At 38.2% G+C, this 27,668-nt stretch overlaps 3 protein-coding genes and 1 long non-coding RNA gene across 9 annotated transcripts; 3 read left to right on the top strand and 1 right to left on the bottom strand.

The window, feature by feature from the left end:
- Positions 1-3,054: 3,054 nt before the first annotated feature.
- LOC128197400 (pentatricopeptide repeat-containing protein At3g62890-like) lies at positions 3,055-7,860 on the bottom strand. Of its 5 annotated transcripts, none has more exons than XR_008249926.1 (2): positions 4,524-7,859; positions 3,055-3,763 (listed from the first exon to the last, which is right to left on the bottom strand). XR_008249926.1 is itself a non-coding variant. In XM_052879157.1 (2 exons), exons 1-2 carry the CDS (start codon positions 7,636-7,638, stop codon positions 3,714-3,716), a joined length of 2,325 nt encoding a protein of 774 aa, XP_052735117.1. In that variant the 5' UTR covers positions 7,639-7,860; the 3' UTR covers positions 3,055-3,713. The 5 variants fall into 5 exon arrangements, 3 of the variants coding, with proteins under 3 accessions (XP_052735117.1, XP_052735118.1, XP_052735119.1); XR_008249927.1 differs by having other exon boundaries at positions 3,055-3,701; XM_052879157.1 differs by having other exon boundaries at positions 3,055-3,779; positions 5,380-7,860.
- A 684-nt stretch (positions 7,861-8,544) lies between these two features.
- On the top strand, positions 8,545-9,451 carry LOC128197401 (ribonuclease 3-like protein 2). The gene is made up of 2 exons (XM_052879160.1): positions 8,545-8,862; positions 8,965-9,451. The coding sequence occupies exons 1-2, from the start codon at positions 8,597-8,599 to the stop codon at positions 9,137-9,139; spliced, it is 441 nt and encodes a 146-aa protein (XP_052735120.1). The 5' UTR covers positions 8,545-8,596; the 3' UTR covers positions 9,140-9,451.
- Positions 9,452-16,073: 6,622 nt separating this feature from the next.
- LOC128197433 (uncharacterized) lies at positions 16,074-18,315 on the top strand. The gene is made up of 2 exons (XR_008249982.1): positions 16,074-16,110; positions 17,935-18,315. It is a non-coding gene; the product is annotated as an uncharacterized LOC128197433 (long non-coding RNA).
- Positions 18,316-18,471: 156 nt separating this feature from the next.
- LOC108346689 (uncharacterized) lies at positions 18,472-26,060 on the top strand. 2 transcript variants are annotated; one of them, XM_052879302.1, is made up of 2 exons: positions 18,472-19,661; positions 25,613-26,060. In XM_052879302.1, the coding sequence occupies exons 1-2, from the start codon at positions 18,494-18,496 to the stop codon at positions 25,684-25,686; spliced, it is 1,242 nt and encodes a 413-aa protein (XP_052735262.1). In that variant the 5' UTR covers positions 18,472-18,493; the 3' UTR covers positions 25,687-26,060. The 2 variants fall into 2 exon arrangements, 1 of the variants encoding a protein (XP_052735262.1); XR_008249964.1 differs by lacking the exon at positions 18,472-19,661 and adding an exon at positions 23,752-23,788.
- Positions 26,061-27,668: the final 1,608 nt, after the last annotated feature.

Genomic DNA, 27,668 nt, shown 5'->3' with positions numbered 1-27,668 from the left:
AATGATCAAATGGCCGAACGGTCGAATAGTGAACGTTTGATGACCGAACGGTTGAAGATGAGGACGAACGTCCTAAAAGAAACGAAATGCCGAACGGTCAAACAGTGCAATGGACGAACGGTCGAATCAGTGCAAAGGACGAACGGTCGAACAGTGCAAAAAGACGAACGGTCACTGTTCGGACGAACGGCAACAGCAACAATGGGGAAGGACGAACGGTTACTGTTTGGACGAACATCCGTAGTATCAGAGGACGAACGTCTGAACAACAGTTGGGAAGGACGAACGTTTACTGTTTGGACGAACGGTTGAACAATGGGCAAGGACGAACGGTTCAACAGTGGGGAAGGACGAAGGTCACAACAGTGGGGAAGGACGAACGGTTCAACAGTGGGGAATGAACGAACGGTTCAACAGTTGGGGAAGGACGAACGCTCACTGTTTGGACGAACGTCTGATCTTTTTTTTTTTCTTATTTTTTATTATTTTATATTTTTTTTCTTTTTATATACACACACATTTTTTTAATTTTTCCTTTTATGAGGATAAAACAATAAAACAAATTATTTAGTCAATCCGGACGAAATTGAGTGTTGACAGCTGCCCCTCTTTACTTAGATTTTACTAGATCATATGATAAACAATGTTTTCATATTATCAGTGTAAAAGATAAGTAAAGATAGAAATACTAATTTCGTCTGGATTTCAAGATAAACAAGAAACAAATATAGAACAAAACAAAACAAACAAAACTGAGAAAATTGAAATGTGACAACCTCGTGGAAGGTCCACCAATGCTACAGATGCAGTGAACGAGGAAATATTTTTTTTTTTTTTTTTTTTTTTTTGATAAAAGTAAATTTATTAATCAACCCGAACGAAATTGAGTGTTGCCCCTCTTTACTTAGATTTTACTAGATCATATGATAAACAATGTTTTCATATTATCAGAGTAAAAGATAAGTAAAGATAGAAATATTAATTTCGTTCGGATTTCAAAATACACAAGGAAAAACAGAGAATTTTCAATGAAAAAGAATCAGGAACAAACAGGGAATTTTTTTTATTCATTTTTTTTTATTCATGTTAGACACACAATTATATGTTTCTCTCTTTCTTCCTGTTAGAGTTCTTTGCTCTTGTTTCTCATCATCTGTGTCCCTCATTTAAATGATCGTGTATGTTCTGCAATCTTAGTTATTCTAAATTATCTTGTATTTGGGACTGCAATTGAATACCAACACAGTCATTGCCTTTGACATTTGAAGTCATGGATGATTATGCCTATGCCTATGCCGTTATCACAGTTTGTGTTTCATTCTCTTTGGGAATACTAATATACTGCATCCCTGTCTGGACAAAGGGGTTTAACATTGACACGTAGCAATTGAATAAGGCAACCTTGTTTAGGCAACGGATTTTCTTTTTCTTTTTTGCTGAGAATGGGTTGGCAGTTCAGAGAAGCAGAGTAATGTGTCTATACTATTCTTCATAGTGAGATCTGTCAATTTTATGATTGGCTGTTAAACGGGAATTTGAGCAGATAGGTCACTTCTTACTAATATAGATGCCATTTTCAATCCTGTAAGAAATTCATCATTAACTTGAGTTTTCACAAAATTATGGTATTCTAGGAGTAGATACAGCTGAATGGAAGGTGTTCATGGAATCCGTATTGTTGACTATTCAATCAATTTTTCTGCATAATTAGCAAAGATGCTACAAGTGCCAATCATTCTTTGTTGGATCGTTACAATAATATCACAGGCTTTGATTAGTGCCCAAGAAATATAATGGTATTGAGATATTACAATCCAAATGAATGAGAAATATTTGAATCACTAAAAATATGCATAGATGAATTAAGAACTGTCAAACCACGGTAGAATGATCAAATCTGCACTCAAAACCCAGAACTGGACAGCACCAGTCCAACTCTAGCGTGACAGCTTTGACAGTAAGGGTGTTCGTGTGGTCTGATATGCAGAATGGCTTTATATGCTATGCTATGGATTGAATCATGATATGAACATGCAAATAGGTTTATAACAATGCTAATGGTACTTTAAAACAGAATTTAACGAAAAAACCAAGTGCAGACTTCCTAAATTCAGAAAATCATCTAACCCAAAAAACTGGAAAATTGAGTACTAATCCTAGAATCTAATGTAGAAATAACCACAAAACATAGATTGAAACTATAAATAAGCAGCAAAAACTAAAATTGAACATTTAAACCAAAGCTAGAGCCGAGTGGCGCGAGAGTTAACTGTAAAAATTGATTAATCTGAACTAAAACTGAAATCTAATGATTGGAACAAATTTATTATTACGAAAGGAAGTAGAGGAATGCAAATTTGATGAAAAACATATTAAAGAACCAAAAATCACAAAACAGGTTGAACTTCAGCGTAGCTAAGTGTTTGCTCTAAACCAGAAAGTGAAAATCCTATTCAAGTTCATTTAACTCTCAATCTTACTTGCTAATGTTAATTTCTGAAATCCTTGGAGTATAGAAATCACTTAGGATTCACCAGTATCTCAACATGGATCCATAACTGTTAGGACCTTGAGGGTTTATGAAAGGAGAAAGATAGTAGAGAAATAAAGATGAGTACTTAACTGTTGAGCAGTTAAGGGGGCGGGAAAAGGTCTATAAAAAGGACATCTTTTGTAGTTACAAGGGACAGTGATTTTACTCTTGAGTTACAGACCAGTTTAGACTTGGTGAGGGAGGTTAAGCTCCTGGTTTCCCAATTGTATTCTTGATTCTTTGATGTGAATACAAATCATTTCTTTTACAATTGCTTTCTGTTAGAGTAATGAGGTGTGAGAGTAAGAGAGATAGATAGGATTCTTACAAAGGGTCCTAACAATAACCGAGGCTAGTAAGGTGCAAGAATGAAAATCAAATGTTAAGGAGTAGAAAATTTATATTCTGACTCAAAAGTAAGGAAACATATCCGAGACATTGAATTACAATTGCAACTGAGTAAAAAGCATTAAGAGATTAATATGATTGAATTGCATATCAGAAAACAATGCAAAACTGAATTAAAAGCAAAATTAACTTGAATTGAATGAAACTTGATGCGAACAGTACAATCACCGAAGCCCTTTGGTGTCTAGCTCATTTTGGAGTCTTAGACAACCAGAAATCTCCAGAGAAAACTATTCTAAAAACTGAGAAATCTAAAAATATGATTCGTCCCTCTTTCAAGTTTAAGATCCAAGCCTTGTATATGCTTCTAGAAGTCCAAGCCTATAAAACTGGAAAACAGCCTAGAACTGGTCATAGGAACTGCCAATAGCAAGTAAAAATTATGTACAAACTACCTAGCCTAGCCTAGCCTAGTCTAATTATACAAGTAACTAGAACAGTACAAATCACCTAAGTAGCAAGTAACTAGAGCAGCTCTCCTCAAAAGCTACTGGCTGGCACAGGTTTCTTCAAAGTGCATAATCTGTCTATTGGAGTTCTTGACAGTTGGTAGCAGGTCATCACTTCAGGATCAGCAGGTTGCAAGTCTTGGTTAGCTTCTCTGCTTCAAAATTACCTCTGCCAACACGTTTCTCTAACAAGTCCAAACTCCAGCAGGTTAAAGCTCCCATGGCAAGCTTCTCATGTGAGCACATTCAAATACAGCTGGTCAGGTTCAGCACACTTTCTTCAACAACTTACATCACCGGAAGACTGCTCACTGTACATACTTTCACAGAATCAAAACCACCAGCTGGACATATCGTCTCAAATGTACTGCACCTTCAATTATCAGCACCTAAAATCTCAATTTAAACAATTGAATTCTACGTAAAAAATAGAAGTAAAAGCTGGCTTGAAATACTCATATTGACTAAAAAAAACACAAACTAAAATCTACATTAAAGATTAAGAATCAAATCTAACTTTTACTATTTATAAGACTACAAAAATCTATTAATTCAGAAACTAACTATCTAAAACCAGTGAGTTCAAACACTAAAATCACCAAGCTGAAAAATGATGAAAGGCTATCAAAACTAAATTCTACTAACCACAGAACTGAATTCTACAATTGCAATTAAAATTGAAGCTAAGCTAAACTGAAAGCTACACTATATTACTTACAAAGACTAGAAGTCTACCAATTTAGAAACTAAACTAAAACTCCTATCTACAAACACTTATTTAACTCATTTTAAGAAAAACTAAGAATTAAGGGAACGAAACTAAATCTGATCTAAAACTAAGAAATTAAAGACAAAAGGTAACATAAAGAGATGCATCAAACCGAGACTCATCAGCCTGTCCACAAAATTGTTGTTTAATCTTTGTTTATTTTCATCTAGTGAAACATTTATTTTGCATTTTTCATTGATCATTAGATGTCACCAAAAGAAAGTAGTATTTATTTGCGCAATAATACTCTCGTACTACATATTCTTTTAGATTTTAGACAAACATGTACAACCATGTATATTTTCTTGTGGCGTAAATAAATGAGTTCAACACAAATAACAGTTCTGCCCCCATAAGCTTGCACCTTTCGGTTTCCTCCTTCCATCTTGATCTAGGATTGGGTAAACTTCCCACCTTGGCTGCCAAGAACCACCACCAACCTTTATAGAAACCATCCCACCACCTGAAAACCTCAGTTACCTTGTTCAAATACCTCCAAACCTTCATCAGACTCCAAGAATACCACCCTTTTGTCGAGGCCCTCTTGAACCAAAAGAAAACCAAGAACTAATCCGAGAAGCCATCCTTGCTCCTTTCCTAGTCATGCCTAATCCGTGTGCTAGTTTATCAACCAAGGAACCTGTTCAAAGGGTCAGACCCACCCTCATTGGTCCAAGAAGGTCTCCATCACTCACCCGGAAAACCTATTCCATTAGTCCAAGAAACCTATTACAAGCCTAAGGAAAGAGCTTGCTTCAAAAAACAAGTACAATAGATGAGTTCCACTATAAACTCAATTGCTCAGGAATAGTCACTGAACCAAAGACAATGGAGATTGATCGAGATTTTTTGGATTTTTGCAAACTTTCCCAGAGGCCAACCGCTGAATGCAAACTCAATTAACATTGGCAGAAGTATCATTTCTCTTCAGAATCTTGGAGTGATATTATCCTGGATTGTAAGGTATTCTCTACCTGTCATTCTTTGCCAACAAGATCACAAAAATGAACAAAATTTGATTTCATAGCAAGGCAAACCAAATCGTGAAAATCTTAAATTCCACATGCTTTGATATTTGAGTCAACAATGAAAAAATTGAGTACATGTTCCTTACACGTAAAATACTCATTCACTTAATAGCCACTACGGTTTTGTTACCAAAAATCCATGCAGGAACAAGATCCACGCTTAAAGTGGTGAAAGCGATGACGATCCCTTACCACAATTTCGCGATCAAATGCTTTGGAGATTAACTTTACAACAGCGTGGCAATCATTACAAATTCGCAAGTTCTTCATAACTCTAATTGGAGTTGGTGGAGCAATCGTGATAAGTCCAAAGGCGACTGCAAGTTTCTCACTGTGCCTGAAAAGTGCAGTTTCCTTCTCTTCATCGTCTATGTCTAGTGAAATCTCACTTGTGGTTGGTACATAACCCTCAATCTTTAACTTTGCTGACACTTCATCTAACATGTGCTCAATATCACTTATTTGTGGGTGGGTCTTATCTCCAGCCAAAAATTCATGAACTATCCCATTTGCTTCAATCATGCTACAACCAGGTGTCTTTACCACCCCATGTTGTGCCATAATTCCCCGAATTTCAAGAACATTGCTCCAGTTTCCTTTTAAAGCATATATATTTGACAATAATACATGGAAACCATCATGGTTAGGCTGAAGCTGAATAAGTTTTCTTCCCACCCTCTCTCCCATTTCATTGTCATGGTGTTTTCTACAAGCCCCGAGCAAGGCACCCCAAGTGGCAACATCAGGTGCCATTGGCATACTCTCAATCAGCTCCGCCGCTTCTTTAAGCAAACCTGCCCGTCCAAAAAGATCAACCATGCATCCATAGTGCTTAATATTAGGCTCTATTTTGTGTTCGTGGATCATGGAACTAAAGTAGTGACGCCCCTCATTGACTAGGCCCATGTGCCGACAGGCCCCAAGAACTCCCATAAAGGTTATCTCATTAGGAAGTGTCTTCGTTTTTTTCATATCTGCAAACATGCGGAGTGACTGTTCTACCAAACCATTCATTGCCAACCCAAGAATGATTGCATTCCAGGTAGAAACCCCCTTTTCCTCCATCGCGTAGAAAACCTCCAATGCATTTTCCACACACCCGCATTTCACATACATGTCTATAAGAGTCGTGCTCAGAATAGTATTAACCTGTAATTTATTTATATTTATATAAGCATGAATCCATTTCCCTATGTCCAAAGCAGCCAGATGGGTGCAAGCCGAGATGGCACTAACTAAAGCAGTTTCGTCGGGCTTGACTCCATGAAGTTGCATTTCTTGGAACAATTCCAAAGCCTCTGAAAAACATTCATGTTGAGCATAACCAAATATCATGGCACTCCAAGACACAACGTCCTTCTCCGGCATGGAATAAAACAACTTCTCAGCATCTTCAATCGAACCACACCTCAAGTACCCAGAAATCATCGAGTTCAAAGATATTTGATCCAAGAGAACACCACCATCATCAAAAATTCTTTGCGCATCCACTATCTCCCCACAACTAGAGTACAAATGAATCAAAGCATTCTTAAGACTAACATAATCCTCAACCCCAACTTTCGCCGCCAAACCATGCACCAACCTCCCCATCTCAGCATTCAAAATTCGCGAACACGCGGATACAACACTAACCACAACGATCTCATCCACTGTCACCCCACTGGCCTTCATCTCCACAAACAAAACCAACGCCTCCTCACACATCTCATTCTGCTCATAACAAGAAACCATCGCACTCCACGACACCATGTCCATATCCCTCCATCGAACCTCATCAAAAATCCGCCGCGCCTTCTCCACACACCCCTTCCTTCCAAAGAGCACAATCATGGAATTCGAAGCAATGGTGTTCCTCTCCGGCATTCCCCTATACACACGTTCCGCCTCTTTCACATTTCCCGCCTGAACATACCCCGCCAAAACAGTATTCCAAGATACCAAATCCCAGACAGGACTTTCCTCAAACACCTGGCGCGCACTGGACATCCTCCCACATATAGCATACAAGTTGATCAGCGTGTTCCGGACGTACACATCTTGACGAAAACCAAACCTCAGGACATGTGCGTGCAGCTCCCTTCCCTCGAAGTCGGACACCCGGGCAGCGCAACATTGAAGAGGAATTGGGTAGGTATAGTTATCGGGTTTTGCGTGTTTCGCAAGGAAGAGCTTGTAGAGTGTGATGGCTTGGTGAGGGTTGTTTTGGAGTTCGAAGTGGGCGCGCATGATGGTGTTCCATGTGAAGGGGTTGGGGTTGTGAAGATGGTTGAAGATTCGGAGGGAATAGTCGAAGGGAACGAGAGCAGAGCGAGTAGAGAAGTTTATGAGTCTGCTTGCGGCGTAGGGGTCTGAGATGAGGCCGGTGAGGATCGTTTGTGAGAGAATCTCTCTGAAGTGCCTCGGCCATTGGCACCGCTGCAATGCTGCGTCTAACGTCCACACCTTCATGCTTCGTCTCCTGCTTCATACTTCAACTCACACGCATCTTCATTTGCTGCATAACTTCATCAGGCTGTTGTTTTCACAATAAATAATTAAATAATTTTTTTCATAAATTTAAATGTAGTATATTAAGCCAACAAATTATAAATTATTCATAATTTATAACTAACATTGAGATTTAATTAAATTTAATATTTTGTTGTCATCAAAATTATTTTGGTTTGTCTTAAAAATGGATAAATTTTTATTTTTATTTGTCTTTATATGTGTTATGGATAATGTTACATATTATATATATATATTAGAAATATATGTTAGAAAAGCTAACAAAATCACGAATATAATTTTTTGAGATGTGTAAATTACCATTCTTAACAACTTATATGGAGTGTGTTGTACAAGTTTGTACGATACAACAAAAACTTCTTAAAAATATTTTAGAATCTCATAGAAACTCTAAAGGGGTATAAGAAAAATTCGAGATTTTACTAGAAAGAAAGATAAATGAGAGAAAATGAGAGAATGAGAGATGAGAGAGTTCTTTTCTTTGTGTATTCCTTGGAGTGAATAAAATGCACTACTTATATAGCTAAAGGGAGCCACGATTCCCATTGATTAAGGAGAAATCTCGTGACTTAAGGAAGAGCGCAACAGCCAACTCAATCCTAAGCCTCGCAGGAAGAGAAGCAACCTCCACTTGCGGAAGAAAACTGAAACGACACTTTCGGGAAGAAAAAATAATGTCAATGTTCATAAACAAGATATTTTTACAATATTATATTTAATTTTTATCCCGCATATTGCAAGAAACAAAGATTGAAAAAGAGAAAAGAAGAAAATTTATTGGGTTTTATAAGATATAATGCATCAGAGCTAGTGTAACAAACTATATTAACCAGTTCTAGATTGAGAAACTTAACTCACAATATATCCGGTGAAGGAATTATTTAAAATATGCCAGAAAATGGGGAAGCTCCTTAATATTAAATCTGTGCGGAAGGAAACAGATAGTATAGCTTATGTCTTTGTTGATGGAAAGTTTATAGCCTCTGCTTCCGCTGCCAAAAAGGATCTGGCTAAACTTGAAGCTGCCAAGATTGCGTTGGATACACTTGCACCTCTGCTTCCTCCCACCAGTATGAGGCCTTCCATTACTGACATGCAGCTAAGAGCTAAACAAAAACTAAACGAACTCTGTCAGAATAAGAAATGGCCTAAGCCAGAATACAGGTACTTCTTTTAAGATGGGTTATTAAATGAGTAACATTAATTTTCAGGTTTAAAACTTTTGATATTTTGAGTAACTAATTATTTCTTGGCAATGGGTTACAGTATTGCAGAGGAGTCCGGTCCCGCTCATGGGAAGAGATTCGTTTGTTCTGTTAAGATAACTATTGAAGAAGAGGAGGGGGGTTTTCTGCTAAGGAATGGCTGCGAAAAATCTAAGTTAAAGGATGCTGAGAACTCTGCTGCTTCCATGATGTTGAGAACTCTGCTGCTTCCATGATGCTGAGAACCTTACTTGGGGTGTAATGATCACAGATAATGAGAGTGACGTTGTAATTTTTTCTGGAAAATGTTGTACTTGCAGCAGTTGACAATTGATTATGCCTGACTCTAGTTTTGCAGGGTAAGGGCCCATATATCATGAATGGGTTAAAATGTATAGGATTTAAGCTCCACCATCGTGTGGTTTTTCACGCCACACCCTATATTGGCGCAACCACTTGCGTGGCGAGATATTAGGATAAGGATAGATCAATACTAATTTTGATGTTTTAAAATATATTAAAAAATTAATATATCAAACATTAGAATATTTTGAATCTCATCAAAGAACAGTATAACCAAATTAGTGAAAAGTCTAAATTTTGTATTTATAAATCTCATCACTCTTGCATATTTTACATCTTTAAATTATTTGATAGTAAAGATATTTAAATAAAGTGGAAGTTAAGAAGTTGAGATATGGACAAGTATTAGACTTATTGTATGAACATTATTTTTTAAAATAGATTTTCTCTTTAATTTAAATTGTAACAATCGAGAAAAAAAATCTACAATGCTGTATAAAATATTTAAATCTTTAAGCTCTAGAAATGATTTTCTTAAATAAAGTGTTAAATTATAAAATAAATGATGATGCAAATAATACAAATATACATGCGTGTTTACATAGGCAAAAAGGACAGAAAAAATGAGTCATTAAGAATGTTAACTTAGCATGTGCAGCAACTAATCTGCACTTTATTTTCTTCTTCCTTATACATATAAACATCTAGATTATGTTTTTATATATAACTCAAATACAATACATTTCTACCTAGTGTGAACATTTTCTTCTCTATCTTTATTCATTCTTAAATCTTAAGAAAAAGTTACAAACATATTATTATATTTTTTCCCTATTACACATACGAAACTATAAATTAACTATTTGCCCAAGTAACGGTATAAAATTATATATTAATTATTAATCTCTAGGGATAATTTATTAAACAGGGTTAATTTACTTTTGTAAAGAGTTATTTTTTATTTTATCAAGGTGAAGTAAGTCTTACAAGTTAAAGTTAAAGACTTCAAAAGATAAATTCATCTTAAGTTATATATAAAGCAAACCTTGTATTTAACTTTACCTTTTGAAGTCTTAAGCCCGATTAAAACTTCACCTTGTTTAGTAAAATTGTAAAAATTCAACCCTTTTAAGTGATTAATATTATATTAGTATTATTAAATCTATATCAGTTAAAATGAATTTACATAATAAAATTGCAAGATACTCTATTGGAGATTCTATGTCAATTAATGATATAACAAATTTACATAATTTTGCATGCATAGAATACTTTTGGAGGAGGATGCTAAACCAGTGAGACAACCTCAAGGAAGACTGAATCCTCAACTGATGGGGGTTGTAAAGAAAAAGGACACCAAGTTGCTACAAACAGGTCTTATATATTCAAATTCTGACAGCACTTGGGTGGGCCCTATACATGTGGTTCCCGAGAAATATGGAATCACAATGGTCAAGAACGAGAAGGACAAGTTGACTCTTATTCAAGACAGAAGTGGGTCACATAATTTAGTAGTTGACCATCTTAGTAGGATTGAAAAGGGAAAAGATAACATTCCTATCCAGGATGACTTTTCTAATGAAGTCCTACTAGCATTCCTTCCACCATGAAGGAGGTAAGTTCCCTCATACTTTTTCTTTGCATTTTATATATAAGGCATAATTGAGGACAATGCATAGTTTAAGTGTGGGGGTGTGGGGAAACAATTAATTTTGTTCCCTATTTTGTTTGTCTATTTTGTTTGTTTTTAATAAATATTTGCATTGGATATGAGAGTTTGAATCAGTAACTGGAATGATCATGAATTCAAGAAGAAGAAAAAAATGAGTCATGTTGATATGAGTGGATTGCTTTTATGATTTGCTGATTGAGTTGACTTGAGAATTTCCTGATTAAATCTTTTGTGAAAGAAATTTGAAACCATGTGAGTTTTGGGCTTAATGTTAAGGATGGACCACCATGTGTCATACCTATTTTTCTTTGTGTGATTTGCCCATGTTTTGTTGATACTCTAATAGTTAGCTTGATTCTGTGTTGTGCAACTAAGGAGAATATGCATGATTTGATATGATTGAGGCATTTCTTGTTTTAGCTACTTGGCCAAATAAACTTGTCCTAACATTAATCCATTGGAACCCTCTTTGAGCCTTAAGCCTATTTTTCTTGTTTTCAGTCATTGTCAAATAAAAGAAAAAGAAGAAAAATCATATGTTCCTTACCATAGGAAAGAAGAAGGAGTAATGGATTCTGTTAGAAGTAAAGTAAGGAATAAGTGTGTGAGTGAGTACCTCACCCACAAAATAACAATTAAAAAAGCAAAAAGGAAGATGAAAAGTTGGAATTTTCAAAAAAAAAAAAACTTCCTTAAAAGAGCAAGAAATAAAGTTGTTTTTGAAATCAAGTGTCATTACTCTTTCTATATCAATTTCAAAAGCTCAGAAATTCCAAGAAAATTTCCTACCTTTGCCTTGGCTTCAATACAACCTTTAAAAAGCCCTCATGATCAATAATTGCATGTTTTCTGAAGTATGTGAATGATAGAGTCTTGTTAATATCAAGGGTGTCTACTTATATGGGTATTTTGAGTATAAACACAAGCCAAAAACACTTGAGAGAGTTGGAGAGGAATAGATACATATTGACTTGAGTGTTATCTTTCATATTTTATTTTCTTGGGAATTAAAAAAAAAGTTAACTCATGTGTGAAGAATAAAGTGATTCCATTTGCATGTCCATGACAAAGTAATGCCTAAATGATTGATCTATGTCTAGTGCTACTCATTCTTTTGATCCAAATGCAAATATGGAATAAAATGACTCAGAACAAAGTCTTGGAATTAATCAATTTTGCCCAGGAGTGCAAAAGGATAAGTGTGGGGGTGTGATGACTGCATATTTATGCCCACATTTATGCTTTAAAATTCAAATTTTTGATGGGATAATTGTGCTTAAATGGTTGATTTTAAGTGAATTTGTGATGATTGGAATTGTTGGGTTTTGGGAAATTAAGAGACTTAAAAAGTGAGGGGTGTTGCTCCCTCCACCACCACACCTTTCTTCCTTCACCTCCCCAATTTTTTTTAATTCCAATTATATCCTCAAATTAAAATTTTTTATTTTTATTATTTTAATTTATTCCAAACCTAGTTCTCCTACTTTACTCCCTGTACCCAATCTTTCCATCTCTCAATTCCATTTAACAATTTACCTTCTGTTTTACTTTACAACTCCATTTATCTTCTCCGTTTCACTTTTTCTCATCCGTTTCTTTCTTCTTCATTTTTCTTACATAATTAAAATACATTAAAAATATATTAAAAAATAATAAATCAAAACATTTAAATTAAATTATTAAAATATTTCCAAAATAAAAATAAACTAATAAAACAAACCCTAAAATTAAAAACGTAACTTGGAGTCCGTTTAAGGAAAGAACGGATGTCAACATCCGTTTATGGAAAGAACGGATGTCAACATCCGTTTATGTAAAGAACGGATGTCAACATCCGTTTATGGAAAGAACGGATGTCAACATCCGTTTATGGAAAGAACGGATGTCAACATCCGTTTAAGGAAAAAACGGATGTCAACATCCGTTTATGGAAAAAACGGATTTCAACATCCGTTTAAGGAAAAAACGAATGTCGACATCATTTTACCTTAAACGGATGTTGACATCCGTTGAAGGATTTTGACATCCGTTGAAGGATGTCACCTCCGTTTAAAGGTTACGTTTTCTATTTTAGGGTTTTATTTGAAGGTTTATTCGAATACGCACCTTGAGGAAGCAACACACGCACTGCACCACTCCACACACTACACCACGAGAGGGAGACTGCTTGATAATTCTTTCCACCATCACCAACCTTTACAATTTGTAGTATCTCACCGCGACAAAAGAAAGAGAAGAAGAAATATAATGTTAAAATAAAAGTATTTTACTCATGTACGGGGAACTAGAATAGGTTATTAGTGGAATAGGTTGTGAATGGGTAAAATTAAAAAATAACTCTAAAAATAAAATTTTACTTAAGGACAAAATAGTAAAAGGGAGGTGGAGGGAGAAAGGTGTGGTGGTGGAGGGAGCAACACCCAAAAGTGAGTTTTAGTGCATAAATTATTCTTGGATGTTCTAATGTTTATTTGTGCAGCTCAAAATATAAGTTTTATTGGTCCAAATGGCAATTCAAGGCCCAAAATCAGATTTTATTTGGAAAATTCAGAAGGGACTAAAGTGCAGATAGAGGAAATTTCAAGGTATTTGTGCAATTTTTGAAAGTCAGAAAATCTAAAAGATAAAATTCAGTTGTTGAATTTAATTTGGGAAGAAAATATCTTCCAAATAATTTTATCATTATCTAAATCTTTTAGTTATTTGGAAGATATAGGATATAAGATAATTAAGTTAATATCTATCAAATATTCTTTAAAACTAATTTAATCTAATGAATATTTGAAAGATATAATATATCAACAGAAAATATCTTATCAACAAACTATTCAGAGTCCAAGTCCAATCAAGCCTATATAAAGAGACCCAAGGGAGGTAGAAAAAGGGACTTCACTTAATTCATTCTCTCATACTCCTCTCACTTTTCTTTCATCTTGTATTCAACTCCATTCATGGAGAGCTAAGCATCTAGGGCTATTCTTCTGTAATTCCATTATGGATTCTGAGGTTAGATTGAGTTAATGCAATTGTTTACTTTGGTTATTGATTTAAGTTGTTCTATTTATGTCTTTCATCTCTCTATCTTGTTAAAAGCAAAGATTTTTGCATCATAATGTGTTTGAATCTACATGCATATTGATTATGAGTTTTAGGGTTTCTAGGTTTAAATTGAGAATCTACTTTGATTTAATTTAGGAACTTTCATATGATTAAATGGTTTTTACTATCAATTGAGAATGTACTTTGATTGATTAGTAATAATTTCAAATATAATCAATTGAGAATTTACTTTGATTGATTAGCTTTTAATTTAGTTAGGAGATTTAAGAATAGACATGATTAAACACAATAGAATTTGATTGAGAATGTACTTTGGTTGAATTTATTGTGAATAATCTAGAAAGGTTTTGCATTTGATTGAGAATTTACTTTGGTTAAATGCATGATCGCCCTCAAATTAATTAAGAATATACTTTAATTAATTTGAAACTTAAACAATAATCAATTGAACAATTATCCGTGAATAACCGATGACGAATCTACCTTGGAAAAGCAGTGGAATTAGCCTATTTCATTGTAACTGTTTTTAAGTTTCTTATTCGTTCTGTATACATTCTCCAAACATACTTTTATCCATAAGCATTGCATAGCATTCGTAAGAGTTAGATATTCAAAAGCAATTCTATGTTCTTTGGGAGACGACTCAGGATTACTTTAGCCCTATCTATTTTCTGGAATACTACTTCGCAATACTGAAATTGCCTTAAAAAGTAGTGTTAATTTGATAGCTTCAACGACAGCTTATCAGGTGTAACAGAAATACTATTCAATGTCTGGGACGGGTTCTACAATACATAAACAACAAGTAAGAAAAAACTATTCAGTTAAAATAAGATGATTAAATTGGATACCTTTTCCAAATGAAGCAGAGGGGTGGTAACAGAAATGAATTGCTGCGAAGATGGAGGTGATGTTTTCTTACTACTGACTCCACTCTCCATTGATGTTGTTGTACATGAATTGCAGTTACAAAACAGAGAGAAAAAATCGAAACTTTAGTACGATACAGCTTGTCGTGAAATTCATTAAAATATTCATTTGACACGTAATTGTTGCTTGAACATGTACGATTAACCAAATATTGTAATACTAATGATACAATTATGAAACAATACATCTCTTTATCTGATGGTGACATATTAACGCATCCAAAATATCTCTCTGTTGTGTTTGTGTCTATATATATATATACAGTTTACCCGGATAAAAGAAGAAAATGAAAATGTGCAAAACCAAATATAAATTAAGAGAAAATATTTTTATTACGTGTGAAGAAAAAGAATAATAATAAATTATAATAATATAATTGATTATATTTTTAAATATTTTATTACTTTTACATTTATATAACTGACTAAATTATAAATATTATTGATAATTTGTTTAATCATAAATGTATAACTGACTCATTGGATTTTCTCATCATTTACTATTCTTTTAAAACTAAAAATGAATTGAATCATTAGTGAGTAAAATTGTGAGGACTCAAAAAAAAAAAAAAAAAAAAAAAAAAAAAAAAAAAACGTGCGTCCACGTGGCGGCAGGAGAGCGCGCCACGTCAGTAGTGTACATGGCCGACAGCAGTGCCCGACAGCCACTGCTGGACGCCAGCCGCCACACGTCCGGTAGTGGGGAACAGTGGGTCAGCCAGCTGAACGAGCATCGGCGATGGTGGAAGACGCGTGGCAAAAGTACAGTGGTCGACCGTCCAGAGTGGGTTGGTGTAGTGCGTCCGGCCGAGCGCGCACTGGTATAGTGGAGACGTGCGTTCGGCTGAGTGGAGCACTCACCTCTTAATTTAATTCTGATAGATCTCTCTCTTCACCCTCTTTCCTTCAGTTTCTCAGATTCAATTCTCTCCTCCTTCTCTCTTCACTCTCTGCACCCTTCTCTCTCTAAGAAATCACCACTGCACCTCCTCCATTCCACACTCCGGCAAGATTGAAGGACGCTCGGCGTAGGAGTTCCAGAGAGAACGTTCGACTGGTGAAGCTGGTAGGTTCTTCCTTCCTCTCTGACGTTCGTCTTTAGCTGTGTTTGAGTTGTACGTTCGTATTTCTTAGAGTAGAGCGGTTCTGATTTTTCATTATTGGGGTTCGTCTGAACAGTGGATTAACGAGCGCTTGTTATTGGAGTTTGAGTAGAGAATCTGTGAACGTTCGTCATTTCCGGGTAAGGGAAGCTTACTTAATTTAACTGTTTTGTTGTATGTGTGGGTGTGAACGTTCGTTATTTTACTGTATAGATGCATGATGAATGATGAAATGATGGTATGAACGTTCGTTATTTCACTGTATGATGTTGCCATGACTGATTTGCATGAACGTTCGTTATTTTGAAAGTATGAGAATATTATATGTTGATTTGGATGCATGAACGTTCGTTACTTGGATGAAATGAAATATATGAAAGTTCATGATATGAATCGTTTGAAAAATGAGATTTTCTTTATGTGAACGAGTGGAACTATGAGAAAGGAACTGGAAATGAAAAATGAATTGTAAGAGGACTTTATGAACATGTACGTTCGTACTGAACAGTCATTTACCGTTCGGTTTTCCCCTAATAAAAGGTTTGAAATGTTGATCCTGTCATTTTAATAAATCCCTGTTTGAGGACGAACGTCCTCGTCCTAAATTGCCATGCTTGAGCGTTCGGCCAAGCACTGTTTTGATCTTCTCTTTGTAATTCCCATGATATTTTACGTTCGTTACTGAGACGGTCTCTGACCGTTCGGTGTTTGTTGGTCAACATGATAAATTCCCTGGTTGAGGACGAGCGTCCTCACCCTAGAATGCTCTGTTTGAGCGTTCGGTTTGGCACTGTAGAAATGTTGTACGTCTGATAAACTTCCCTCTTTTTGTACTTGTATATATATACGTAGCAGTGCATATTTCCGTTCGTATTACTTCTCCAAACTTCTCTCAGTTTATTTTCAAGACTTATCAATCTGAGTTACTGGACGTTCAGTCTTACACCAGACGTTCGCCCAGAATAGCGTTCGGTCTTACACCGGACGATTGTACTGGAAGGCGTTCGGTCTTACACTGAACGTACGCTCGAAGTGTCGTTCGGTCTCCAACTGAGCGTTCGTTATAAATAGTGCTCGGTCTCCAACTGAGCGTTCGGCCTAATAGTGCTCTTCTTTGAATTGAGCGTTCGTCCGAATAGTACTCAGTATCGTTTTGAGCGCTCGTTCTCTTCTCCCACTAAATAGCGTTCGTCCAATGAACAGTACTATTGGAATTTTCTGCAGATTTTAGCGTTCGGTCTTCGTTCCGAACGAGCGTCTTTTGGTCTCGCTTTTAGCGTTCGGTCTTTGATTCAAACGAACGTCCTTTTGGTCTCACTTACAACGTTCGTCCTCGATCTTTGGGGACAGAACGTTCGGCTTTTGGTGATTTTGTTATGAATGATGAAAATGATTATGGATTGATGAATAATGAATGATGAACAGTATTTGAGATGATATGAAAGTTATGATTATTGAACGAGCGTTCCAGGCAGGAACGACTCATGGTTGAATGTTGAAAGTTGTAAAGTATGACTGTGGATAGTTAATGCTGGCTGTTCATCCTGATGTTCCGTGAGTGCTCGTTCTCAAGTAGAGGACGCACGTCATGCGTGGGAACGGCAGGAGGTCCTTAGTCCATAAGTTAACGTGGGCGACGTAAGAACGGACTAACCTCGGGTGGCAGCTGATGAGGATGCCAGTTACCACACCACCCGGGTGCGTGAACGCCTGTAACTACGCAGATTTCATACAGTCCGGACAGTCAGTCGTGTTGAGTTTTATTTTGTACATGTGTTAAATTATGTGATGTATGATGAATGCGTACGTTGATATGTATGTGTGAAATGAACTGTTTGCTAGAAATTATATGTTGATGCATGAGTTAAATTACGTAAGCTTACCCTTTCGTTTTCCTTGTGTTGCCCATTGTACTTGTACGTCCGTCTTGTCATTGCAATGATCATCCGTGTGGGTGTGAGCAGAGGGAGATGAGCGTTTGGAAGAAGCATTGAATGAAGAGAGCCTGGTTGATGTTGAAGTGAAGATCGAGCAGTGAGATCGCTCGGCCAGTATTGTATTTAGTTGAATTGAGTGGTCGTTCGACCATCTCTTGTTTTCTTTTGAGTTAATTCGACCGTTCAGTAATTATCCTGTGTAAACCGTTCGGTCAGGTTTCTTGTACGTTTATCTTAAATTTGTAAAACTCTTATGTGTGGCGTGCGACTTTTGCACATTCGTCCGTTATGTTGGATTTGTACTCAAGGACGTTCGTCCTTGAGCGTTCGTTCGGGTTTTATTTTGTTTTTAGTTGGAAAACTGTATTGAAATATTATTAAATGTGATTTTCTGATTTTATGGTGTTATGCTGTATTTTTGGGATGTCACATTAGTGGTATCAGAGCAGTTTTGTCCTCTTAAGGACACTGTAGGTTATGAGTACACTGTGTTTTTGTTGTGTGCTTAAATTGCGTTCAATGAGTTATTTTCGACTCTTTCAACAGGGCTAACGTTCGTTTCTTTTCTCTGTTTCTCAGAGAACCAATGGCACCTAGACTTCCCCCTCCTCCTCCACCGCAGACTAATGAGCATGATGTGCCCAACAACACCAGATTGTTGGAATCAGTAATTGAAAGGTTACAAGAGCAGAACGTTGTTTTGACGCAGCAAAATGCGGCTGCCTTACAGAGTTTGGAAGCTGCTCGCGCAAGTTCTGAAGTGACTCAGAGACAGCTTATGGAGATTCTTGCATCTACCAGGGGTACACCCGGAGCATCTACTTCAAACACCACCCATCAGGCTGAGTGGAGTTTGGAAAATTTCCTACAGCATCGTCCTGCAAAATTTGATGGGAAATGCCTTCCCGACGGAGCTGATCAGTGGATAAGGGACATGGAACAGATTTACGATGCCAAGGAATGTCCTAATGATCGAAGACTGGCATTCACCGAGTATCTGTTGACTGGAGAGGCCAGTCATTGGTGGTCGACTGCGAAGATGATACTAGCAGAATCTCACAGCCCTATTTCCTGGAAAGTCTTCAAGGAAAAATTTTATGAGGAGTATTTCCCGGATAGTGTTCGATTCGGCAAAGAGGTGGAATTTCTCCAGTTGGTACAAGGTAATATGTCTGTTTCAGAGTACACCAACAGGTTCAAACATCTGGTTCGCTTTAATACCCTTGCCACCAGTGAGGTGTGGCAGTGCAGGAAGTTTGAAAATGGACTGAGAAGTGATCTTAAGGTATTGATATCCAGCCTCTGCATTAAGTCCTTTCCTGTTATGATTGAGCGAGCAAAAGTGTTGGAGAAAAATATGGCTGAAGCAGAACGTCAGAAGAAGCAGCAACAACCAACTAGAGGGCCGATCATGTCCAGGCCGAATATGAATCGGGACAGGTTGCCGTATGCTCGTCCAGCACAACCATCTAATTCTCAGGCTATGGTTGTTGCCGGACAATCTGGACAGCACGGATCAGTCAAGTGTTTCCAATGTGGAGGACCACATTACCGGTCTTCATGCCCTCAGTTATTGGGAGCAAAGTCCTGCACTCGTTGTGGAAGGAATGGTCACACAGAGCGCGACTGTAATATGGGCGGACGATCGCCAATGAGGCCGCCAAATGCTGGAAGAATGCAACAGGGAAGGGGTGGACGAGCACAGGCTGTTGGTAGAGTTTATGCGATCACGGCCACGGAAGCTGCCAGTTCAGGTACGCTCGTCACTGGTACTTGCTCATTACATGGAATGCCTGTTTGTGTGTTGTATGATTCGGGGGCAACACACTCCTTCATTTCGAAGGCGTGTGTTGAGAAATTGGGATTAGCCGAACGCGAGATGCAGTTCGACTTGGTAGTATCAACCCCAGCAGCGGGTGAGGTTAGGACGTCTACTGTATGTGTTAAATGTCCTATAGAGGTTGAAGGACGTAACTATAAGGTAAACCTCATCTGCCTACCCCTAAAGGATTTGGAAGTGATACTAGGAATGGATTGGTTGGCTGCCAATCGCATTCTCATTGACTGTGGTGCTAAGGAATTGGTGTTTCCAGACGAGTACGAAGTAGAACTATCAGTGACGCTCGGTCAGCTAAAGGAAGACATCGTGGATGGTGCTAGTTGTTTTCTGATCATGACGCACTCGGACGAACGACTTGAAGGTTTGAATCATGAGCGATCGCCCAATAAGTCGAGTGGAGAACGATCAGTTGTGGATGAATTCCCTGATGTATTTCCTGATGAAGTGCCTGGATTACCTCCTCCGCGCGAGGTGGAATTTACTATCGACTTAGTGTCGAATGCGGGTCCTATCTCTATTGCACCATATCGGATGTCGCCAGCAGAGTTAGCTGAACTCAAGGAACAGATAGAAGAGTTAATGGACAAGCAGTTTACCAGACCAAGCGCATCACCTTGGGGAGCGCCAGTACTCTTAGTGAAGAAGAAGGATGGCAGTTCTCGTCTCTGCATTGATTACAGGCAGTTAAACAAGCTGACCATCAAGAACAAGTATCCTTTGCCTCGGATAGACGACCTACTGGATCAATTACATGGCGCGACCATATTCTCGAAGATTGATTTACGGTCGGGATACCATCAGATTCGGGTAAAGGAAGAAGACATCCAGAAGACGGCCTTCCGATCTCGTTATGGACACTACGAGTATGTAGTGATGCCATTCGGTGTGACAAACGCCCCAGCAATATTTATGGACTACATGAATCGTATCTTCAGGCCGTATCTAGACAAGTTCGTGGTGGTATTCATTGATGATATTTTGGTCTACTCCAAGAGCTATGAAGAACATGAAGATCATTTGAGGACTGTTCTGGGCGTACTAAGAGAAAAGGAGTTGTACGCCAAATTCTCTAAATGTGAATTTTGGATGAAGGAAGTACCATTCTTGGGACACATAGTTTCAGCTGGAGGAATATCAGTGGATCCGGCAAAAGTAAGAGCAGTATTGGAGTGGGAGAGTCCACGTTCGGTAACTGAAGTTCGTAGCTTTGTGGGACTCGCGGGCTACTATAGACGGTTCATTGAAGGGTTTTCCAAGATAGTAGCTCCGTTGACTCAGCTGACCAGAAAAGATCAACCGTTCGCTTGGACCGATCGGTGTGAAGGAAGCTTCCAGGAATTGAAGAATAAGTTAACGAGCGCCCCGGTATTGGTCATTCCTGACACGGCTAAACTCTTCGTGGTATATTGTGACGCGTCTCATCATGGTTTAGGTTGTGTACTCATGCAAGAAAAGAGGGTGGTTGCGTATGCATCTCGACAACTGAAGGTTCATGAGAAGAATTACCCAACTCACGACCTGGAATTAGCAGCAGTCGTCTTTGCCTTGAAAATCTGGAGACACTACTTGTATGGATCGACATTCCAAGTGTTCAGTGATCACAAGAGTCTCAAGTATCTGTTTGATCAGAAGGAGCTGAATATGAGACAGAGACGTTGGCTGGAGTTCTTGAAGGACTACGACTTTGAACTACTCTACCATCCGGGAAAAGCAAATGTTGTAGCAGACGCTTTAAGTAGAAAGGTAGTTCACGTCTCCTCTATGATGGTCCGAGAGTTGAGTTTGGTAGAAAGTTTTAGAGATCTAAGGTTACAGTTTGACTTGCAACCGAATGTTATCAAATGTTGTACCCTTAGAATCTCCAGTGACGTATTCGACCGGATCAGAGTGAAGCAGCGAGAAGATGAAGAGCTGGTGAAGATCTTGAACGCACTCGGTACAGATCAAGCTAAACATTTTAACACTGGAACTGATGGTATGCTACGCTACATGAATAGAACGTGTATTCCGAATGATGGTGAGTTAAAAAGGATTATTCTTGAGGAAGGACATCACAATCGTCTTAGCATACATCCTGGTATGACTAAGATGTATCAAGACCTCAGGAAATCTTTCTGGTGGCCGGGAATGAAGAGTGATGTCGCACGTTTTGTGGCATCTTGTTTAACGTGCCAGCGAGCCAAGGCTGAACATCAAAGGCCAGGTGGTCTACTTCAGCAGTTAGAGATTCCAGAATGGAAGTGGGACAGCATTGCGATGGACTTCGTGACTTACTTACCTCGAACGGTCAGAAATCATGATTCTGTATGGGTAATTGTGGATCGACTAACGAAGAGTGCTCATTTCCTAGCAGTCAACCTGAAGATGTCAATGACGAACCTGGCTAAGCTTTATATCCAAGAAATTGTCCGCCTGCATGGAGTTCCATCCAGCATTGTTTCAGACCGAGACACGAGGTTTACTTCTCGGTTCTGGAGATCATTACAAAGTGAGCTCGGTAGTAAACTTCAAATGAGTTCGGCCTATCATCCTCAAACAGACGGTCAGTCCGAGAGAACCATTCAGACGCTTGAAGACTTATTGAGGGCGTGTGTCCTAGATCACATGGGCGTCTGGGATGAAGTCTTGCCTTTAGTGGAGTTCACATACAACAACAGTTTTCAAGCCAGTATAGGAATGGCTCCTTTTGAAGCTCTATATGGAAGGAAATGTCGAACACCTTTGTGTTGGTTTCAGGAAGGGGAAAAGGTGTTAACAGGACCAGAGCTCATTCAGCAGACGACTGAGAAGGTGAAGTTAATTCAAGAGAGGCTTAAGACGTCCAGGAGTCGACAGAAATCTTATGCTGACAAGAGGAGAAGACCCTTGGAGTTCGATGCAGGAGATCATGTCTTCCTTAGACTACATCCGACCACTGGTGTAGGGAGAGCCATCCGACCAAAGAAGTTATCTCCCAAGTTCATCGGACCTTATCAAATCTTGAGAAAGATTGGGCCAGTTGCGTACGAGTTGTCTTTACCGCCTCAGTTATCAAACTTGCATCCAGTCTTTCACGTTTCTCAACTCCGTAAGTACGTATCCGATCCTTCTCATGTATTGGAGTTGGAGAATATTCGTCTTCGTCAAGATCGTACGTTGGAAATGCAGCCGGTACGCATTGAAGATAGCGACACCAAGTACTACAAGAGGAAAGCCGTCAGATTGGTGAAAGTCGTCTGGGACGAGAAGACGGGCGACTCTACGTGGGAAGTGGAAGATGCTATGAAAGATTTATATCCCCATCTGTTCGAGACTCCGTCCTAATTTTCGAGGACGAAAATTTTTGTAGTTGGGGGGAATGTGAGGACTCAAAAAAAAAAAAAAAAAAAAAAAAAAAAAAAAAAAAAAAAAAAAACGTGCGTCCACGTGGCGGCAGGAGAGCGCGCCACGTCAGTAGTGTACATGGCCGACAGCAGTGCCCGACAGCCACTGCTGGACGCCAGCCGCCACACGTCCGGTAGTGGGGAACAGTGGGTCAGCCAGCTGAACGAGCATCGGCGATGGTGGAAGACGCGTGGCAAAAGTACAATGGTCGACCGTCCAGAGTGGGTTGGTGTAGTGCGTCCGGCCGAGCGCGCACTGGTATAGTGGAGACGTGCGTTCGGCTGAGTGGAGCACTCACCTCTTAATTTAATTCTGATAGATCTCTCTTCACCCTCTTTCCTTCAGTTTCTCAGATTCAATTCTCTCCTCCTTCTCTCTTCACTCTCTGCACCCTTCTCTCTCTAAGAAATCACCACTGCACCTCCTCCATTCCACACTCCGGCAAGATTGAAGGACGCTCGGCGTAGGAGTTCCAGAGAGAACGTTCGACTGGTGAAGCTGGTAGGTTCTTCCTTCCTCTCTGACGTTCGTCTTTAGCTGTGTTTGAGTTGTACGTTCGTATTTCTTAGAGTAGAGCGGTTCTGATTTTTCATTATTGGGGTTCGTCTGAACAGTGGATTAACGAGCGCTTGTTATTGGAGTTTGAGTAGAGAATCTGTGAACGTTCGTCATTTCCGGGTAAGGGAAGCTTACTTAATTTAACTGTTTTGTTGTATGTGTGGGTGTGAACGTTCGTTATTTTACTGTATAGATGCATGATGAATGATGAAATGATGGTATGAACGTTCGTTATTTCACTGTATGATGTTGCCATGACTGATTTGCATGAACGTTCGTTATTTTGAAAGTATGAGAATATTATATGTTGATTTGGATGCATGAACGTTCGTTACTTGGATGAAATGAAATATATGAAAGTTCATGATATGAATCGTTTGAAAAATGAGATTTTCTTTATGTGAACGAGTGGAACTATGAGAAAGGAACTGGAAATGAAAAATGAATTGTAAGAGGACTTTATGAACATGTACGTTCGTACTGAACAGTCATTTACCGTTCGGTTTTCCCCTAATAAAAGGTTTGAAATGTTGATCCTGTCATTTTAATAAATCCCTGTTTGAGGACGAACGTCCTCGTCCTAAATTGCCATGCTTGAGCGTTCGGCCAAGCACTGTTTTGATCTTCTCTTTGTAATTCCCATGATATTTTACGTTCGTTACTGAGACGGTCTCTGACCGTTCGGTGTTTGTTGGTCAACATGATAAATTCCCTGGTTGAGGACGAGCGTCCTCACCCTAGAATGCTCTGTTTGAGCGTTCGGTTTGGCACTGTAGAAATGTTGTACGTCTGATAAACTTCCCTCTTTTTGTACTTGTATATATATACGTAGCAGTGCATATTTCCGTTCGTATTACTTCTCCAAACTTCTCTCAGTTTATTTTCAAGACTTATCAATCTGAGTTACTGGACGTTCAGTCTTACACCAGACGTTCGCCCAGAATAGCGTTCGGTCTTACACCGGACGATTGTACTGGAAGGCGTTCGGTCTTACACTGAACGTACGCTCGAAGTGTCGTTCGGTCTCCAACTGAGCGTTCGTTATAAATAGTGCTCGGTCTCCAACTGAGCGTTCGGCCTAATAGTGCTCTTCTTTGAATTGAGCGTTCGTCCGAATAGTACTCAGTATCGTTTTGAGCGCTCGTTCTCTTCTCCCACTAAATAACGTTCGTCCAATGAACAGTACTATTGGAATTTTCTGCAGATTTTAGCGTTCGGTCTTCGTTCCGAACGAGCGTCTTTTGGTCTCGCTTTTAGCGTTCGGTCTTTGATTCAAACGAACGTCCTTTTGGTCTCACTTACAACGTTCGTCCTCGATCTTTGGGGACAGAACGTTCGGCTTTTGGTGATTTTGTTATGAATGATGAAAATGATTATGGATTGATGAATAATGAATGATGAACAGTATTTGAGATGATATGAAAGTTATGATTATTGAACGAGCGTTCCAGGCAGGAACGACTCATGGTTGAATGTTGAAAGTTGTAAAGTATGACTGTGGATAGTTAATGCTGGCTGTTCATCCTGATGTTCCGTGAGTGCTCGTTCTCAAGTAGAGGACGCACGTCATGCGTGGGAACGGCAGGAGGTCCTTAGTCCATAAGTTAACGTGGGCGACGTAAGAACGGACTAACCTCGGGTGGCAGCTGATGAGGATGCCAGTTACCACACCACCCGGGTGCGTGAACGCCTGTAACTACGCAGATTTCATACAGTCCGGACAGTCAGTCGTGTTGAGTTTTATTTTGTACATGTGTTAAATTATGTGATGTATGATGAATGCGTACGTTGATATGTATGTGTGAAATGAACTGTTTGCTAGAAATTATATGTTGATGCATGAGTTAAATTATGTAAGCTTACCCTTTCGTTTTCCTTGTGTTGCCCATTGTACTTGTACGTCCGTCTTGTCATTGCAATGATCATCCGTGTGGGTGTGAGCAGAGGGAGATGAGCGTTTGGAAGAAGCATTGAATGAAGAGAGCCTGGTTGATGTTGAAGTGAAGATCGAGCAGTGAGATCGCTCGGCCAGTATTGTATTTAGTTGAATTGAGTGGTCGTTCGACCATCTCTTGTTTTCTTTTGAGTTAATTCGACCGTTCAGTAATTATCCTGTGTAAACCGTTCGGTCAGGTTTCTTGTACGTTTATCTTAAATTTGTAAAACTCTTATGTGTGGCATGCGACTTTTGCACATTCGTCCGTTATGTTGGATTTGTACTCAAGGACGTTCGTCCTTGAGCGTTCGTTCGGGTTTTATTTTGTTTTTAGTTGGAAAACTGTATTGAAATATTATTAAATGTGATTTTCTGATTTTATGGTGTTATGCTGTATTTTTGGGATGTCACATTAGTGGTATCAGAGCAGTTTTGTCCTCTTAAGGACACTGTAGGTTATGAGTACACTGTGTTTTTGTTGTGTGCTTAAATTGCGTTCAATGAGTTATTTTCGACTCTTTCAACAGGGCTAACGTTCGTTTCTTTTCTTTGTTTCTCAGAGAACCAATGGCACCTAGACTTCCCCCTCCTCCTCCACCGCAGACTAATGAGCATGATGTGCCCAACAACACCAGATTGTTGGAACGTAATTGAAAGGTTAACAACATTTAAAATTAACTTATTTAAAATTTATTAAAAAAACTTTAATTAGCAATAATTTGATAAATAATTATTAGATAATTCTTTTGTCCATGGAAAAAATTTGGACATTCCACGCCCACTTGAAATTTGGAAAGTGTAGACTAACGTTTAGCACCTTTTTTTTTTTAAAAAGAAAACAAAAATTCCAACACAGATATATAGATATTTTATGATAAATTATTTATCTTAAAGGACATCAATGTCATTATACTTTAATTCAAATAGTCTACAATACTTTCTTTTTCTTTATCACATGATATCCTTCATCTGTTTTTTTTTTTATTATTATTGTGTGGGATATATTCCGATCTCCTACTCAAACCATTTTTTTAAGATCAAAGGTAGATTTCGATTTCGATTTAAATACTCAATAACTTTTAATTTTTATTAAATAATACGTCCATATGTTCTACACTTTCATTTAGATCTAGCTGGAAGCAAAATTAACGTCAAACTTTAATTAACTTAAATCTATAAATAGGAAAATTTCAACTCCAACTAAATTTAACTCGGCTTAATTTTCCAAACTAAAATTCAAACAGATTCTTCTGTTCTCTGTACTCTGTAGGTGATAGATTCCTTTTATATTTACAATTATCTTTTCCAAAATATTATCATACTAAAATAGACTAGAACAGACACTTTGTAGAAAAATTTATTTCTTAAGAACTAAAGCCAGAAATCCATGTGAAATTGATGGGAAATGATAAGAGAGAATAAATAAAGATTGCAAGGAGCAACAAAACCATGATGCAACATTGTTAATAGTACAACATTTATTTTCTACCACATGAGTAACACAATAAGGGAACACATGTTATCACCGTACATCTAACTGAGACTCATCATTGCCACGACAAGTATTGCAAAATTAGACGGTCGAGTATCCTGAATCAAATTTCTATATGAAACCCAAAATGCCATTAAAAACGGCTAGCACCATATTTACATCATGCAGGTGATCCTCACTCGTCACCACGAATATGTTTTCATCCCAAAACTCATCAAATGTTAGCGGGAATTGGCATCCCTACCGCAAAAAGCCTCAACTTTACCTACAGAGGCATGCAAATTCAACATGAAAAATCATTTGTATATGAGGGCATCACGTCCAGGTCCAACACCAATGTAGTGAATAGGGACCCCACAAGTTCTTCTACCCTTTCCACGTATTGCCGTGCAGCTTTTGGAAGGTCAGAGTAGTTTCTTACGGAAGAAATATCAGACTTCCATCTTGGAAGTACTTCGTATTCCACCTACAAACAGCGACCCGATCATGCATTTAACCAAACGTTCGGTAATGCAATGGCATTCTATACAAACAGCGACCCGATCATGTGCAGATCCTTCGCATTGTCACTT

Source organism: Vigna angularis, chromosome 6 (genome assembly GCF_016808095.1).
Source record: "Vigna angularis cultivar LongXiaoDou No.4 chromosome 6, ASM1680809v1, whole genome shotgun sequence".
Lineage (NCBI taxonomy): Eukaryota > Viridiplantae > Streptophyta > Magnoliopsida > Fabales > Fabaceae > Vigna > Vigna angularis.
The sequence above is the reverse complement of the archived record's forward strand: the minus strand, read 5'-3'. Positions and strand labels throughout refer to the sequence as shown.